The following is an 18894-nucleotide window of genomic DNA, read 5'->3' as shown; positions in this document are numbered from 1 at the left end:
GTATAAAATGACTCTCTCAGTATGTATTAACATTTTCCATGAATTTTGTATAAACTTTACAAAAGAACATCCTTGCTTGAATGCTCTGTTACTGGCTGATGACCCACGCCCTACACACACACGCAAACACACGCACATCACACGCACACACACACACACACAGAGAGAGAGAGAGAGAGAGAGAGAGAGAGAGAGAGAGAGAGAGGGGGGGGGGGCACACCCATCTACCTACCTACCTAAATTTCCTTGTTACAATCATACTGATATTGACATTTGACGCGTTGTAAACATTTAGCTAGTAGTAATCAAACAGTGAAATTTGTCATTTGACGCTTTGTAAACGTTTAGCTAGTAGTAATCAAACAGTGAAATTTGTCATTTGACGCGTTGTAAACATTTAGCTAGTAGTAATCAAACTGTGAAATTTGTCATTTGACGCGTTGTAAACGTTTAGCTAGTAGTAATCAAACAGTGAAATTTGTCATTTGACGCTTTGTAAACGTTTAGCTAGTAGTAATCAAACAGTGAAATTTGTCATTTGACGCGTTGTAAACATTTAGCTAGTAGTAATCAAACAGTGAAATTTGTCATTTGACGCTTTGTAAACGTTTAGCTAGTAGTAATCATACAGTGAAATTTGTCATTTGACGCGTTGTAAACGTTTAGCTAGTAGTAATCAAACAGTGAAATTTGTCATTTGACGCGTTGTAAACGTTTAGCTAGTAGTAATCAAACTGTGAAATTTGTCATTTGACGCGTTGTAAACGTTTAGCTAGTAGTAATCAAACAGTGAAATTTGTCATTTGACGCGTTGTAAACGTTTAGCTAGTAGTAATCAAACAGTGAAATTTGTCATTTGACGCGTTGTAAACGTTTAGCTAGTAGTAATCAAACTGTGAAATTTGTCATTTGACGCGTTGTAAACGTTTAGCTAGTAGTAATCAAACAGTGAAATTTGTCATTTGACGCTTTGTAAACGTTTAGCTAGTAGTAATCAAACTGTGAAATTTGTCATTTGACGCGTTGTAAACGTTTAGCTAGTAGTAATCAAACAGTGAAATTTGTCATTTGATGCGTTGGAAACGTTTAGCTAGTAGTAATCAAACTGTGAAATTTGTCATTTGACGCGTTGTAAACGTTTAGCTAGTAGTAATTAACTGTGAAATTTGTCATTTGACGCGTTGTAAACGTTTAGCTAGTAGTAATCAAACAGTGAAATTTGTCATTTGACGCGTTGTAAACATTTAGCTAGTAGTAATCAAACTGTGAAATTTGTCATTTGACGCGTTGTAAACGTTTAGCTAGTAGTAATCAAACAGTGAAATTTGTCATTTGACGCGTTGTAAACGTTTAGCTAGTAGTAATCAAACAGTGAAATTTGTCATTTGACGCGTTGTAAACGTTTAGCTAGTAGTAATCAAACAGTGAAATTTGTCATTTGACGCGTTGTAAACGTTTAGCTAGTAGTAATCAAACAGTGAAATTTGTCATTTGACGCGTTGTAAACGTTTAGCTAGTAGTAATCAAACTGTGAAATTTGTCATTTGACGCGTTGTAAACGTTTAGCTAGTAGTAATTAACTGTGAAATTTGTCATTTGACGCGTTGTAAACGTTTAGCTAGTAGTAATCAAACAGTGAAATTTGTCATTTGACGCGTTGTAAACGTTTAGCTAGTAGTAATCAAACTGTGAAATTTGTCATTTGACGCGTTGTAAACGTTTAGCTAGTAGTAATCAAACAGTGAAATTTGTCATTTGACGCGTTGTAAACATTTAGCTAGTAGTAATCAAACTGTGAAATTTGTCATTTGACGCGTTGTAAACGTTTAGCTAGTAGTAATCAAACAGTGAAATTTGTCATTTGACGCGTTGTAAACATTTAGCTAGTAGTAATCAAACTGTGAAATTTGTCATTTGACGCGTTGTAAACGTTTAGCTAGTAGTAATCAAACTGTGAAATTTGTCATTTGACGCGTTGTAAACATTTAGCTAGTAGTAATCAAACTGTGAAATTTGTCATTTGACGCGTTGTAAACGTTTAGCTAGTAGTAATCAAACAGTGAAATTTGTCATTTGACGCGTTGTAAACGTTTAGCTAGTAGTAATTAACTGTGAAATTTGTCATTTGACGCGTTGTAAACGTTTAGCTAGTAGTAATCAAACAGTGAAATTTGTCATTTGACGCGTTGTAAACGTTTAGCTAGTAGTAATCAAACTGTGAAATTTGTCATTTGACGCGTTGTAAACGTTTAGCTAGTAGTAATCAAACAGTGAAATTTGTCATTTGACGCGTTGTAAACATTTAGCTAGTAGTAATCAAACAGTGAAATTTGTCATTTGACGCGATGTAAACGTTTACCTAGTAGTAATCAAACAGTGAAATTTGTCATTTGACGCGTTGTAAACGTTTAGCTAGTAGTTATCAAACAGTGAAATTTGTCATTTGACGCGTTGTAAACGTTTAGCTAGTAGTAATCAAACAGTGAAATTTGTCATTTGACGCGTTGTAAACGTTTAGCTAGTAGTAATCAAACTGTGAAATTTGTCATTTGACGCGTTGTAAACGTTTAGCTAGTAGTAATCAAACAGTGAAATTTGTCATTTGACGCGTTGTAAACATTTAGCTAGTAGTAATCAAACTGTGAAATTTGTCATTTGACGCGTTGTAAACGTTTAGCTAGTAGTAATCAAACAGTGAAATTTGTCATTTGACGCGTTGTAAACATTTAGCTAGTAGTAATCAAACTGTGAAATTTGTCATTTGACGCGTTGTAAACGTTTAGCTAGTAGTAATCAAACAGTGAAATTTGTCATTTGACGCGTTGTAAACGTTTAGCTAGTAGTAATCAAACTGTGAAATTTGTCATTTGACGCGTTGTAAACGTTTAGCTAGTAGTAATCAAACAGTGAAATTTGTCATTTGACGCGTTGTAAACGTTTAGCTAGTAGTAATCAAACTGTGAAATTTGTCATTTGACGCGTTGTATTTGTCATTTGACGCGTTGTAAACGTTTAGCTAGTAGTAATCAAACAGTGAAATTTGTCATTTGACGCGTTGTAAACGTTTAGCTAGTAGTAATCAAACTGTGAAATTTGTCATTTGACGCGTTGTAAACGTTTAGCTAGTAGTAATCAAACATTTGTGAAATTTGTCAAACTTGAAATTTGATTTGCGTTGTAAACGTTTAGCTAGTAGTAATCAAACAGTGAAATTTGTCATTTGACGCGTTGTAAACGTTTAGCTAGTAGTAATCAAACAGTGAAATTTGTCATTTGACGTTTAGTTGTAAACGTTTAGCTAGTAGTAATCAAACATTTGTGAAATTTGTCATTTGACGCGTTGTAAACGTTTAGCTAGTAGTAATCAAACAAATTTGTGAAAACGTTTGCTCAAACAGTGACGCGTTGTAAACATTTAGCTAGTAGTAATCAAACTTGAAATTTGTCATTTGACGCGTTGTAAACGTTTAGCTAGTAGTAATCAAACAGTGAAATTTGTCATTTGACGCGTTGTAAACGTTTAGCTAGTAGTAATCAAACAGTGAAATTTGTCATTTGACGCGTTGTAAACGTTTAGCTAGTAGTAATCAAACAGTGAAATTTGTCATTTGACGCGTTGTAAACGTTTAGCTAGTAGTAATCAAACAGTGAAATTTGTCATTTGACGCGTTGTAAACGTTTAGCTAGTAGTAATCAAACAGTGAAATTTGTCATTTGACGCGTTGTAAACGCTAGTAGTAATCAAACAGTGAAATTTGTCATTTGACGCGTTGTAAACGTTTAGCGCGTTGTAAACGTAGTTCAAACAGTGAAATTTGTCATTTGACGCGTTGTAAACGTTTAGCTAGTAGTAATCAAACAAACAGTGAAATTTGTCATTTGACGCGTTGTAAACGTTTAGCTAGTAGTAATCAAACAGTGAAATTTGTCATTTGACGCGTTGTAAACGTTTAGCTAGTAGTAATCAAACAGTGAAATTTGTCATTTGACGCGTTGTAAACGTTTAGCTAGTAGTAATCAAACAGTGAAATTTGTCATTTGACGCGTTGTAAACGTTTAGCTAGTAGTAATCAAACAGTGAAATTTGTCATTTGACGCGTTGTAAACGTTTAGCTAGTAGTAATCAAACAGTGAAATTTGTCATTTGACGCGTTGTAAACGTTTAGCTAGTAGTAATCAAACAGTGAAATTTGTCATTTGACGCGTTGTAAACGCTTAGCTAGTAGTAATCAAACAGTGAAACGTTTAGTTAGTAGTAATCAAACAGTGAAATTTGTCATTTGACGCGTTGTAAACGTTTAGCTAGTAGTAATCAAACAGTGAAATTTGTCATTTGACGCGTTGTAAACGTTTAGCTAGTAGTAATCAAACAGTGAAATTTGTCATTTGACGCGTTGTAAACGTTTAGCTAGTAGTAATCAAACAGTGAAATTTGTCATTTGACGCGTTGTAAACGTTTAGCTAGTAGTAATCAAACAGTGAAATTTGTCATTTGACGCGTTGTAAACGTTTAGCTAGTAGTAATCAAACAGTGAAATTTGTCATTTGACGCGTTGTAAACGTTTAGCTAGTAGTAATCAAACAGTGAAATTTGTCATTTGACGCGTTGTAAACGTTAGCTAGTAGTAATCAAACTGTGAAATTTGTCATTTGACGCGTTGTAACGTTTAGCTAGTAGTAATCAAACAGTGAAATTTGTCATTTGACGCGTTGTAAACGTTTAGCTAGTAGTAATCAAACAGTGAAATTTGTCATTTGACGCGTTGTAAACGTTTAGCTAGTAGTAATCAAATTTGTCATTTGTGAAATTTGTAATCATTTTGTCACGCGTTGTAAACGTTTAGCTAGTAGTAATCAAACAGTGAAATTTGTCATTTGACGCGTTGTAAACGTTTAGCTAGTAGTAATCAAACAGTGAAATTTGTCATTTGACGCGTTGTAAACGTTTAGCTAGTAGTAATCAAACAGTGAAATTTGTCATTTGAAATTTGTCGCGTTTAGCTAGTAGTAATCGTGAAATTTGTCATTTGACGCGTTGTAAACGTTTAGCTAAGTAATCAAACAGTGAAATTTGTCATTTGAAATTTGTCAGTAGTAATCAAACAGTGAAATTTGTCATTTGACGCGTTGTAAACGTTTAGCTAGTAGTAATCAAACAGTGAAATTTGTCATTTGACGCGTTGTAAACGTTTAGCTAGTAGTAATCAAACAGTGAAATTTGTCATTTGACGCGTTGTAAACGTTTAGCTAGTAGTAATCAAACAGTGAAATTTGTCATTTGACGCGTTGTAAACGTTTAGCTAGTAGTAATCAAACAGTGAAATTTGTCATTTGACGCGTTGTAAACGTTTAGCTAGTAGTAATTAACTGTGAAATTTGTCATTTGACGCGTTGTAAACGTTTAGCTAGTAGTAATTAACTGTGAAATTTGTCATTTGACGCGTTGTAAACGTTTAGCTAGTAGTAATCAAACAGTGAAATTTGTAAACGTTTAAGTCAAACAGTGAAATTTGTCATTTGACGCGTTGTAAACGTTTAGCTAGTAGTAATCAAACAGTGAAATTTGTCATTTGACGCGTTGTAAACGTTTAGCTAGTAGTAATCAAACAGTGAAATTTGTCATTTGACGCGTTGTAAACGTTTAGCTAGTAGTAATCAAACAGTGAAATTTGTCATTTGACGCGTTGTAAACGTTTAGCTAGTAGTAATCAAACAGTGAAATTTGTCATTTGACGCGTTGTAAACGTTTAGCTAGTAGTAATCAAACAGTGAAATTTGTCATTTGACGCGTTGTAAACGTTTAGCTAGTAGTAATCAAACAGTGAAATTTGTCATTTGACGCGTTGTAAACGTTTAGCTAGTAGTAATCAAACTGTGAAATTTGTCATTTGACGCGTTGTAAACGTTTAGCTAGTAGTAATCAAACTGTGAAATTTGTCATTTGACGCGTTGTAAACGTTTAGCTAGTAGTAATCAAACAGTGAAATTTGTCATTTGACGCGTTGTAAACGTTTAGCTAGTAGTAATCAAACAGTGAAATTTGTCATTTGACGCGTTGTAAACGTTTAGCTAGTAGTAATCAAACAGTGAAATTTGTCATTTGACGCGTTGTAAACGTTTAGCTAGTAGTAATCAAACTGTGAAATTTGTCATTTGACGCGTTGTAAACGTTTAGCTAGTAGTAATCAAACAGTGAAATTTGTCATTTGACGCGTTGTAAACGTTTAGCTAGTAGTAATCAAACTGTGAAATTTGTCATTTGACGCGTTGTAAACGTTTAGCTAGTAGTAATCAAACATTGAAATTTGTCATTTGAGGCGTTGTAAACGTTTAGCTAGTAGTAATCAAACTGTGAAATTTGTCATTTGACGCGTTGTAAACGTTTAGCTAGTAGTAATCAAACAGTGAAATTTGTCATTTGACGCGTTGTAAACGTTTAGCTAGTAGTAATCAAACAGTGAAATTTGTCATTTGACGCGTTGTAAACGTTTAGCTAGTAGTAATCAAACAGTGAAATTTGTCATTTGACGCGTTGTAAACGTTTAGCTAGTAGTAATCAAACAGTGAAATTTGTCATTTGACGCGTTGTAAACGTTTAGCTAGTAGTAATCAAACAGTGAAATTTGTCATTTGACGCGTTGTAAACGTTTAGCTAGTAGTAATCAAACAGTGAAATTTGTCATTTGACGCGTTGTAAACGTTTAGCTAGTAGTAATCAAACTGTGAAATTTGTCATTTGACGCGTTGTAAACGTTTAGCTAGTAGTAATCAAACAGTGAAATTTGTTGTAAACGTTTAGCTAGTAGTAATCAAACTGTGAAATTTGTCATTTGACGCGTTGTAAACGTTTAGCTAGTAGTAATCAAACAGTGAAATTTGTCATTTGACGCGTTGTAAACGTTTAGCTAGTAGTAATCAAACTGTGAAATTTGTCATTTGACGCGTTGTAAACGTTTAGCTAGTAGTAATCAAACAGTGAAATTTGTCATTTGACGCGTTGTAAACGTTTAGCTAGTAGTAATCAAACAGTGAAATTTGTCATTTGACGCTAGTTGTAAACGTTTAGCTAGTAGTAATCAAACAGTGAAATTTGTCATTTGACGCGTTGTAAACGTTTAGCTAGTAGTAATCAAACAGTGAAATTTGTCATTTGACGCGTTGTAAACGTTTAGCTAGTAGTAATCAAACAGTGAAATTTGTCATTTGACGCGTTGTAAACGTTTAGCTAGTAGTAATCAAACAGTGAAATTTGTCATTTGACGCGTTGTAAACGTTTAGCTAGTAGTAATCAAACAGTGAAATTTGTCATTTGACGCGTTGTAAACGTTTAGCTAGTAGTAATCAAACAGTGAAATTTGTCATTTGACGCGTTGTAAACGTTTAGCTAGTAGTAATCAAACTGTGAAATTTGTCATTTGACGCGTTGTAAACGTTTAGCTAGTAGTAATCAAACAGTGAAATTTGTCATTTGACGCGTTGTAAACGTTTAGCTAGTGAAATTTGTCAGTAATAAACTGTGAAATTTGTCATTTGACGCGTTGTAAACGTTTAGCTAGTAGTAATCAAACAGTGAAATTTGTCATTTGACGCGTTGTAAACATTTAGCTAGTAGTAATCAAACTGTGAAATTTGTCATTTGACGCGTTGTAAACGTTTAGCTAGTAGTAATCAAACAGTGAAATTTGTCATTTGACGCGTTGTAAACGTTTAGCTAGTAGTAATCAAACAGTGAAATTTGTCATTTGACGCGTTGTAAACATTTAGCTAGTAGTAATCAAACAGTGAAATTTGTCATTTGACGCGTTGTAAACGTTTAGCTAGTAGTAATCAAACTGTGAAATTTGTCATTTGACGCGTTGTAAACGTTTAGCTAGTAGTAATTAACTGTGAAATTTGTCATTTGACGCGTTGTAAACGTTTAGCTAGTAGTAATTAACTGTGAAATTTGTCATTTGACGCGTTGTAAACGTTTAGCTAGTAGTAATCAAACTCTGAAATCTGTCATTTGACGCGTTGTAAACGTTTAGCTAGTAGTAATCAAACAGTGAAATTTGTCATTTGACGCGTTGTAAACGTTTAGCTAGTAGTAATCAAACAGTGAAATTTGTCATTTGATGCGTTGTAAACGTTTAGCTAGTAGTAATCAAACTGTGAAATTTGTCATTTGACGCGTTGTAAACGTTTAGCTAGTAGTAATCAAACAGTGAAATTTGTCATTTGACGCGTTGTAAACGTTTAGCTAGTAGTAATCAAACAGTGAAATCTGTCATTTGACGCGTTGTAAACGTTTAGCTAGTAGTAATCAAACAGTGAAATTTGTCATTTGACGCGTTGTAAACGTTTAGCTAGTAGTAATCAAACAGTGAAATTTGTCATTTGACGCGTTGTAAACGTTTAGCTAGTAGTAATCAAACAGTGAAATCTGTCATTTGACGCGTTGTAAACGTTTAGCTAGTAGTAATCAAACAGTGAAATTTGTCATTTGACGCGTTGTAAACGTTTAGCTAGTAGTAATCAAACAGTGAAATTTGTCATTTGACGCGTTGTAAACGTTTAGCTAGTAGTAATTAACTGTGAAATTTGTCATTTGACGCTTTGTAAACGTTTAGCTAGTAGTAATTAACTGTGAAATTTGTCATTTGACGCTTTGTAAACGTTTAGCTAGTAGTAATTAACTGTGAAATTTGTCATTTGACGCTTTGTAAACGTTTAGCTAGTAGTAATCAAACAGTGAAATTTGTCATTTGACGCGTTGTAAACATTTAGCTAGTAGTAATCAAACTGTGAAATTTGTCATTTGATGCGTTGTAAACGTTTAGCTAGTAGTAATCAAACTGTGAAATTTGTCATTTGACGCGTTGTAAACGTTTAGCTAGTAGTAATCAAACAGTGAAATTTGTCATTTGATGCGTTGTAAACGTTTAGCTAGTAGTAATCAAACTGTGAAATTTGTCATTTGACGCGTTGTAAACGTTTAGCTAGTAGTAATCAAACAGTGAAATTTGTCATTTGACGCGTTGTAAACGTTTAGCTAGTAGTAATCAAACAGTGAAATTTGTCATTTGACGCTTTGTAAACGTTTAGCTAGTAGTAATCAAACAGTGAAATTTGTCATTTGATGCGTTGTAAACGTTAAGCTAGTAGTAATCAAACAGTGAAATTTGTCATTTGACGCGTTGTAAACATTTAGCTAGTAGTAATTAACTGTGAAATTTGTCATTTGACGCGTTGTAAATGTTTAGCTAGTAGTAATCAAACAGTGAAATTTGTCATTTGACGCGTTGTAAACATTTAGCTAGTAGTAATCAAACTGTGAAATTTGTCATTTGACGCGTTGTAAACGTTTAGCTAGTAGTAATCAAACAGTGAAATTTGTCATTTGACGCGTTGTAAACGTTTAGCTAGTAGTAATCAAACAGTGAAATTTGTCATTTGACGCGTTGTAAACATTTAGCTAGTAGTAATCAAACAGTGAAATTTGTCATTTGACGCGTTGTAAACGTTTAGCTAGTAGTAATTAACTGTGAAATTTGTCATTTGACGCGTTGTAAACGTTTAGCTAGTAGTAATCAAACAGTGAAATTTGTCATTTGACGCGTTGTAAACGTTTAGCTAGTAGTAATCAAACAGTGAAATTTGTCATTTGACGCGTTGTAAACGTTTAGCTAGTAGTAATCAAACAGTGAAATTTGTCATTTGACGCGTTGTAAACGTTTAGCTAGTAGTAATCAAACTGTGAAATTTGTCATTTGACGCGTTGTAAACGTTTAGCTAGTAGTAATCAAACTGTGAAATCTGTCATTTGACGCGTTGTAAACGTTTAGCTAGTAGTAATCAAACAGTGAAATTTGTCATTTGACGCGTTGTAAACGTTTAGCTAGTAGTAATCAAACAGTGAAATTTGTCATTTGATGCGTTGTAAACGTTTAGCTAGTAGTAATCAAACTGTGAAATTTGTCATTTGACGCGTTGTAAACGTTTAGCTAGTAGTAATCAAACAGTGAAATTTGTCATTTGACGCGTTGTAAACGTTTAGCTAGTAGTAATCAAACAGTGAAATCTGTCATTTGACGCGTTGTAAACGTTTAGCTAGTAGTAATCAAACAGTGAAATTTGTCATTTGACGCGTTGTAAACGTTTAGCTAGTAGTAATCAAACAGTGAAATTTGTCATTTGACGCGTTGTAAACGTTTAGCTAGTAGTAATCAAACAGTGAAATCTGTCATTTGACGCGTTGTAAACGTTTAGCTAGTAGTAATCAAACAGTGAAATTTGTCATTTGACGCGTTGTAAACGTTTAGCTAGTAGTAATCAAACAGTGAAATTTGTCATTTGACGCGTTGTAAACGTTTAGCTAGTAGTAATTAACTGTGAAATTTGTCATTTGACGCTTTGTAAACGTTTAGCTAGTAGTAATTAACTGTGAAATTTGTCATTTGACGCTTTGTAAACGTTTAGCTAGTAGTAATTAACTGTGAAATTTGTCATTTGACGCTTTGTAAACGTTTAGCTAGTAGTAATCAAACAGTGAAATTTGTCATTTGACGCGTTGTAAACATTTAGCTAGTAGTAATCAAACTGTGAAATTTGTCATTTGATGCGTTGTAAACGTTTAGCTAGTAGTAATCAAACTGTGAAATTTGTCATTTGACGCGTTGTAAACGTTTAGCTAGTAGTAATCAAACAGTGAAATTTGTCATTTGATGCGTTGTAAACGTTTAGCTAGTAGTAATCAAACTGTGAAATTTGTCATTTGACGCGTTGTAAACGTTTAGCTAGTAGTAATCAAACAGTGAAATTTGTCATTTGACGCGTTGTAAACGTTTAGCTAGTAGTAATCAAACAGTGAAATTTGTCATTTGACGCTTTGTAAACGTTTAGCTAGTAGTAATCAAACAGTGAAATTTGTCATTTGATGCGTTGTAAACGTTAAGCTAGTAGTAATCAAACAGTGAAATTTGTCATTTGACGCGTTGTAAACATTTAGCTAGTAGTAATTAACTGTGAAATTTGTCATTTGACGCGTTGTAAATGTTTAGCTAGTAGTAATCAAACAGTGAAATTTGTCATTTGACGCGTTGTAAACATTTAGCTAGTAGTAATCAAACTGTGAAATTTGTCATTTGACGCGTTGTAAACGTTTAGCTAGTAGTAATCAAACAGTGAAATTTGTCATTTGACGCGTTGTAAACGTTTAGCTAGTAGTAATCAAACAGTGAAATTTGTCATTTGACGCGTTGTAAACATTTAGCTAGTAGTAATCAAACAGTGAAATTTGTCATTTGACGCGTTGTAAACGTTTAGCTAGTAGTAATTAACTGTGAAATTTGTCATTTGACGCGTTGTAAACGTTTAGCTAGTAGTAATCAAACAGTGAAATTTGTCATTTGACGCGTTGTAAACGTTTAGCTAGTAGTAATCAAACAGTGAAATTTGTCATTTGACGCGTTGTAAACGTTTAGCTAGTAGTAATCAAACAGTGAAATTTGTCATTTGACGCATTGTAAACGTTTAGCTAGTAGTAATCAAACAGTGAAATTTGTCATTTGACGCGTTGTAAACGTTTAGCTAGTAGTAATCAAACAGTGAAATTTGTCATTTGACGCGTTGTAAACGTTTAGCTAGTAGTAATTAACTGTGAAATTTGTCATTTGACGGGTTGTAAACGTTTAGCTAGTAGTAATCAAACAGTGAAATTTGTCATTTGACGCGTTGTAAACGTTTAGCTAGTAGTAATCAAACTGTGAAATTTGTCATTTGACGCGTTGTAAACGTTTAGCTAGTAGTAATCAAACAGTGAAATCTGTCATTTGACGCGTTGTAAACGTTTAGCTAGTAGTAATCTAACTGTGAAATTTGTCATTTGATGCGTTGTAAACGTTTAGCTAGTAGTAATCAAACAGTGAAATTTGTCATTTGACGCGTTGTAAACATTTAGCTAGTAGTAATCAAACAGTGAAATTTGTCATTTGACGCGTTGTAAACGTTTAGCTAGTAGTAATCAAACAGTGAAATTTGTCATTTGACGCGTTGTAAACGTTTAGCTAGTAGTAATCAAACAGTGAAATTTGTCATTTGACGCGTTGTAAACATTTAGCTAGTAGTAATTAACTGTGAAATTTGTCATTTGACGCGTTGTAAACATTTAGCTAGTAGTAATCAAACAGTGAAATTTGTTATTTGACGCGTTGTAAACGTTTAGCTAGTAGTAATCAAACTGTGAAATTTGTCATTTGACTCGTTATAAACATTTTGCTAGCAGTAATCAAAGTTTGTGAAATTTTACACTTTGTAAACATATAGATAATTTTAATAGCAACCGATCTTTGTAAAATTTGACACTCTAATTAACTTCAAATCTGATACATATATAGTCAACTAATGCTTTTTAATAAATTCAGCAAATGAGAAATTTAGAATTAATGATATCCTGGCCTGAAACATTCAGTAGACCATGATAATATGTATGCACTTAAATGTGAAGATATGTACTTTAGGATATTTTCAATTATTGAATTTGAATGTTACGAAATCGGAGACTTTTGTCACTATTTCTTCATGTTTACATAAAAATGGAAAATATTTTCAAAAAGACTTCATGATATGTTAAAAAGAAAATCCTTTAGATTTTCATTCTTAGAAAATGTAAGCTTTCGTCACATTATCAACAGATTCTAGTATCCCTTATTTGAACATAACTAATAGGTCATTGTATAAGAACAAGTATGTTGTACGTGAATCAATGCAACGGCTACTAGACAGTACACTTGATATATGTGACTATATATACATATTTTAGAATGCGTCTATGCTTTGCTTGTCCAATGTCTGAGGCAGATTGCAAGGTTAAATTCGTTGAACATGTTAGTATCCCGTCCTATTCTGAATTCCTGTACAATTTCAATATCCTGATTTCTCTTTGATCAGTGGATATTACAACGCCCAGAGCATATGCGAACAAGTCAGGGTGTGGGATACGAGCATTGTACTGATTAACATGAAGTCAGTTGTGTCAACAGGTAATATCGCCAAGCATTTTGTCCAGATATGTAAGTTTCCTTAGGCAATAACTTGCGGTGACGTCTGTCCTTCGGGGATCCTTATAGCAGTTATAGGTGACCAGAATGGCGTCATATGTCAGCTCCAATATGTTTTATTGGTCATTGACGAACAGACTTTTGATCATGTGACTAAGTGGACGAGGGTTTTATTGTAATGACGAGGGATGAAATCGCCGAAAGAAAACGAATCCAAAATTTTGCAAACACTTTGTTCTATTATTTATTTTTACAAACTGGCTGTTTTCATAAACACTCGGAAACAATTGTGCAGAAAAATATTTTGTTGTTAACATCAGTGCCCAAATTAAATTATATTCCGGAATTGGGGGCAAATCCCTTCGTGGGCCTCTCTTCTCAAGACTTGTATAAGACTGATACGTAGATTCGGAAAATCAACAAGCACGACAAGTAGAAAACATATAAAACAGGCCGATGATAAAGGTTTCATTGTCAGAGGAGTGTGCAGACATTTACGGTAATAACACACACGTGTTATTTAACCGGCCGGGTCTATCGACGGATAGAGGTGTTTCGTGTGTTTCTACTGTGAAATGAATGTGCAATGCATTGTGACATATACTACAAATTAAGAAATTGAATTCGAATCTACGGAAGACAGGGACTTTTTAATAAAGCAGGGAAGACCATGAGAGAACACCCGTTCATCACGAACATCATCTACATTTTAATTGTGTTCTTTATTCTGTGTAACATTTTTGACGTCACAGAGGGAATTTTTCGTGCGAAGCAAACATGGATGAAGGATATTAAAACAAGACAACGTCACTACGGTATTGCAGCGAGTGATGTAAATGATGACGGTCACATTGATTGGATAGTGGCGGGATTCGATGGACCAAATTTTGTTCTGAAATATGACTTCAAAGCAAAACGTCTCATTAACATTGCAGTTCGGAACTCTCCCTATGCCGCCATCATGGATGAGCCAGGACAGGCCATAGGCGTGGCTGCATGCGACATAGATGGCGACGGAAAAGAGGAAATATATGTCCTTAACACAAACAAGGCATTCGCTGGTCTATCTCCGTACAGCGATAAGTTGTTTAAATGGAGAAACGGTTCTTATGTAGATCTATATTCTGATCCCATCAACAGAAACATTTCGGCAAAGAATTACGCCGGACGTTCAGTTGCCTGTATTGACAGAACAGGTCGTGGCCGCTATTCTTTTATAATAACTGCTTATGCTAACGATAAACATGGTAAATTTGCCATGATTGAAATGGACATTGGTCATCGTGATAATTACGTCCGCACTGGAAATATTGTATTAGTCGATGTGGCCGAAAAAGTAGGGATTGCTAAGGCGACCGGCGGGAGAGGAGTCGTTGTTGGACCTATACTCGGAAATAACGGTCGCTCGGACATATTTTTCGGAAACGAAAACAGCCCCTGGTTAAAACTTTCGGGTGACAACTTCTTGTTCAAAAACCTTGGAAACGGAAGTTTTGCTGATGTAGCTGTAAAATTGAATCTGGCCGATGGGTATAGTAACGCACGTGGGGTTGCCCTTGGCGACTTTGACGAGAACGGCTGGATCGATATTGTCGTTGGAAACTGGAACGGACACCATCGACTTTATTTGCAGGATAAAGATACCGGTAGATTTCGAAATATCGCAAACACACAATTTGACAATCCGTCATTGGTCAGAACTGTTATGGTAGCAGATTTTAACAATGATGGACAAACTGATATATTCTTTAATCATTTCTGTAGCAGAGATGGAGCACCAGTAAATAATCGTCTCACAACCATATCCAAATTTGGAAGCGGAATAAGACAAAATGTCGGTGATGCTGGAATGGCAAGTGAACCGTACGGATGTGGGACAGGCGGAAGTTACGCAGACTTGGACGAAGATGGGACATTAGATATGATTCTATCTCATGCTGATAGTTTCGCGGATCCGTCTACATCTCCGCTCACTGTGTTTCGTGCCTCGTCTTCTAAGTGGAATAGATGGGTACGTGTGGCACCAAAGACCGTATATGGCGGACCAGCACGTGGTGCTCTTGTGACGCTGAACTTCCCAAACGGGAGACAACTCTCACAAGTGATCGATGGTGGTTCAGGATATTTGTGTCAGATGGAACCCATCGCTCATTTCGGTTTGGGATCAGCTTTCCCAAACTCTTTGTTCGTCCGATGGCCTGATGGGCGGACATACACCAAACGATTGAATAGGTTTGAATTAAATCAAGTACACACTATTGACTGGGGGTGGTCAGTGTACAGTGCCCCGACGTAAGTTTGTAGGATATTGTGGTCAAATCTCTTTTATTACGGTTTAAAAACATGTATTTCTTATATTTTGCTGTCTGGTCCTTAACAGTGTTGGGTTATATAAATCCTATATAAATATGGGATATTTACCTATCATATTCAAATATTTTCTATCATCTTCATTTGTGTCGTATTATTGTTTCACTTCTAAATATGCCGTGACATGTCATTCTAATTCGAAATCGCACTCGGCAGTGATTTATCTACAATTCAAAATATCAGGACATTTTCCAGAACAAAAAATTCAAAAAAAAAACACGAAATAAGCTGGACATTTCCTTTATATTATTTGCTAATTTTCACAATTTCTGAGATGCAATTTAGAAAATAATGTGTTATTAATCCTGGTCCCAGTTTCATGAATCTTCCTTAACTTAAAATTCCCTATGGGAAACGTTTCATAAGTCAAGGAAATTTCATTACATGTGAGCTTTTTCCTAATTTTTGTATGATTTCCTATGGCAGATTCGTGAAAGTGGAGCCTGGGAATCGTAGATAGAGTTATCACTACGTTCGGTATAACATTCAATTGATCTATTCTTTATAGGCATATAACTCTTCTCAGGTGACCAGCCGGTATTATGTAGTTCTGTCACGACCTCTAACATGCCAACAGGTCGGCAGACAGATGCTGACAAGTGTTACCCACATAACGTCTTTTTTATTGGTGACGTCTGGCAGACGTAATCTTGCCGAACCAAGCGATAGTGACACTATAGAAGACAATGGAAAAGTGGAGACGAGACACAAGAGGAAGTATATTGTTTTATGTCACCAATACGTGTTAGAAGATCTTGGTCATGTCTGATTTTGATTTTACATATACCTTAATTTACAATGTGAAGACTAATCATATTTTAAATAAACTTTTAAATAAAGTCACGTTTAGTTTAAACAATATTTTATTCAATACAACAATAAAGTCAACAAAATAAAAATCAAATTGAATATTCTTATTTGTGTTGTAGATAGTTTGTGTAGCAAGACAAAACCAGAAATTTGTGACTACCCCATAACATTATCAATCGATATTGTAACTTATTTATTAAAACAAAAATGGGGGAATGGAGCTGACAATCTGCAGTATACCGTTGAAATTCCCCTTCCATAATCACGTGGTCAAAATCCATATTAAGCCATACCGAATAGTTTTTCAATAAGAGCGTTAATGGTACATGTTGTAGATTTTTTTATTATGATTAAATGGACGGTTAATCAAGACCGGTATATGTATATACAGTGTCCAAGGTCAGTCGTTGACCACGCTCGTCGTCATGAGTAACGGGTCAAACTTTACAACGCATGACTAAGTCACATGACGGTGATGATAGCTTGTGACAACTAATAAATGACAAACATTTGTCATTATTTGGGATTTCCAGTCGGGGCGACTAATATATATTTATAACGATTAATTGCAACTGCTAGTATCTTATACAACTTACAGATAGCTATACCTTGCAAAAGTATGCATTGATAGATATTTTGAACATGTAAATAAAAACTGGGTAATTCTAAAAAGTTCATATTTTAGTGTAATTGATTCAAATATGACGATTTCCCATAAAGCACAATGCACATAAGATTTTATCACGTGATCCGCCTGTTTTCCAGTGTGGTATTTTTTAATTTATGTCACTAGAGTAAGATACCTTGAGGGCGTTTTCATTGGCTGCACCAGCCAGAAATTGATTGCGATGTCATAGTATCATAAATGAATTGAAAATGTAACAACAAAATGGTTGCCTTCGTTTGTTTTTTCTCGACGTTTTAACATTAAAATCTATAAAAATATATTGTCTCTGAGTTTTATGATAAATTGGTTTTATTTTGCAAAGCTCGTACAATACTAACTTTGAATATCCATGTCATAAAAGGCTCTTATGAAAGGAAGATTCTGTATACATGTACGTGTATACAGTTATGATATAAATATCCAGGAATTCTAAATGTGCACGATACAAAGTACAAACTACAATGTACACGTGTCTTGCTATAATATAGATATCAGTTGAAGATGACTAGTGACAAGTATTCAGGTCACGTGTCAATCGTCCGAAAATATGTGATCACTGGAATGTCCAGAATGCGTCAATAAGTAAAGGTCAGACAAGAGAGTAAAGGTCATATAAGAGAGTAAAAGTCAGAGAAGAGAGTAAAAGTCAGATAAAAGAGTAAAGGTCAGACAAGAGAGTAAAGGTCAGATAAGAGAGTAAAAGTCAGAGAAGAGAGTAAAAGTCAGATAAAAGAGTAAAGGTCAGACAAGAGAGTAAAGGTCAGATAAGAGAGTAAAGGTCAGACAAGAGAGTAAAGGTCAGACAAGAGAGTAAAGGTCAGATAAGAGAGTAAAGGTCAGACAAGAGAGAAAAAAAGTGATACGTTATCTGGGCTTAGTCAAAGGACGGATAGTCAACATTTATTTATCTCCTTTTAACTTAAGTCGATTTTCCCCTCATTGAAGATAATAACAACGAAATTAATAATAAAAAGAATAAAAAAATTCTAAAGGAAGAAAATTTGTATACACGTATATTATAACTAGAAATGAAAGCATTTCATATTTTCTCAGAGGGACCTTGATTACCACTCTCGTTTGATTTTTTTTTTATAATTTTCTACGTATTCGATGTTGTTATTTCTTCTATATGTCCTCTTTTTCGTTTTGATTATATCATGTGAGAGCTCATTGTTAGCCATGTTAACCTAAAAAAGATCTATCGAAATCAAATAAATCTTCATCAAAATCCAAGATGGCCGCCGGTCGTTTGGTCTGTTCCTCCAATTCGTTTAAACTTAAACATGCACACAAAGTGTAGAGATCTCTCCATTAGTGATGAAATCTAACTTTCAAAATCAAGATGGCCACTTTCAGACCGTATCATGCTTAACAAATTTTTTTTTAATTCTGGCACAACTTTAGACCGAGGGAAATAACTAAAATATTTAATTTGCGAAATTTTCACTTATCTTATAGCCACAGACCAAAGTATAGTGACTGCGATGAGGTACTTTTCTTTCTGAAGATTCCCCCTTAACGATAAAATTAATTGGAGCAATTTTTACGTTTGACTTCCAAAATGACAATTATTTATTTCACATTTCTAACAAACAAAATTATTTGTTTAATAGGTACCTGTACAATAATGCTTGTTGAGGAAAAATTACAATCACTTGTATGATATCTTTTCGAAACGAAATACACTTGAGAAAAAATTACCGATATTTTATAATTAATCGTCAATCCATCAACAGTAGAGAAGGTCGTGTGGTTGTTTATACAAACATAGACATTTTTTTTTGTTTTCCAGCTGAGTTTTCACGTCACACTGTTGTTACTGTGTACAAACCATGACGAATCCGCACGCGAAGATAACACATATAAAGGTCATCGTTATTGGCGTGTTTTGACAAAAGTTACCTGAGCTTCACAAAAAAATATGAAAGATATGTTTTCCCGATATGTAAACTTACGTTATTTATTTCTGCTTTTAGAAACATCTTCATGTCCTTGTTTGTTAGACGGATT

General features: G+C 34.4%; 1 protein-coding gene across 1 annotated transcript; it reads left to right on the top strand.

Moving 5' to 3' along the window:
• Positions 1-13707: 13707 nt before the first annotated feature.
• LOC132560378 (cartilage acidic protein 1-like) lies at positions 13708-15333 on the top strand. Its single transcript, XM_060225047.1, has one exon. It carries the CDS (start codon positions 13708-13710, stop codon positions 15331-15333), a length of 1626 nt encoding a protein of 541 aa, XP_060081030.1.
• The last annotated feature ends 3561 nt before the right edge of the window (positions 15334-18894 follow it).

The sequence above is a fragment of the Ylistrum balloti genome, unplaced genomic scaffold (genome assembly GCF_031769215.1).
Source record: "Ylistrum balloti isolate Yb309-2 unplaced genomic scaffold, AGI_CSIRO_Ybal_v1 Utg371054, whole genome shotgun sequence".
Classification (NCBI taxonomy): domain Eukaryota; kingdom Metazoa; phylum Mollusca; class Bivalvia; order Pectinida; family Pectinidae; genus Ylistrum; species Ylistrum balloti.
Note: the sequence above shows the minus strand (reverse complement) of the source record. Positions and strands in the feature narration are given on the sequence as shown.

What these genes read in the sequence shown, in the direction of transcription:
- LOC132560378 (XM_060225047.1), top strand. Translation starts at nt 13,708, where the DNA reads ATGAGAGAACACCCGTTCATCACGAACATCATCTACATTTTAATTGTG.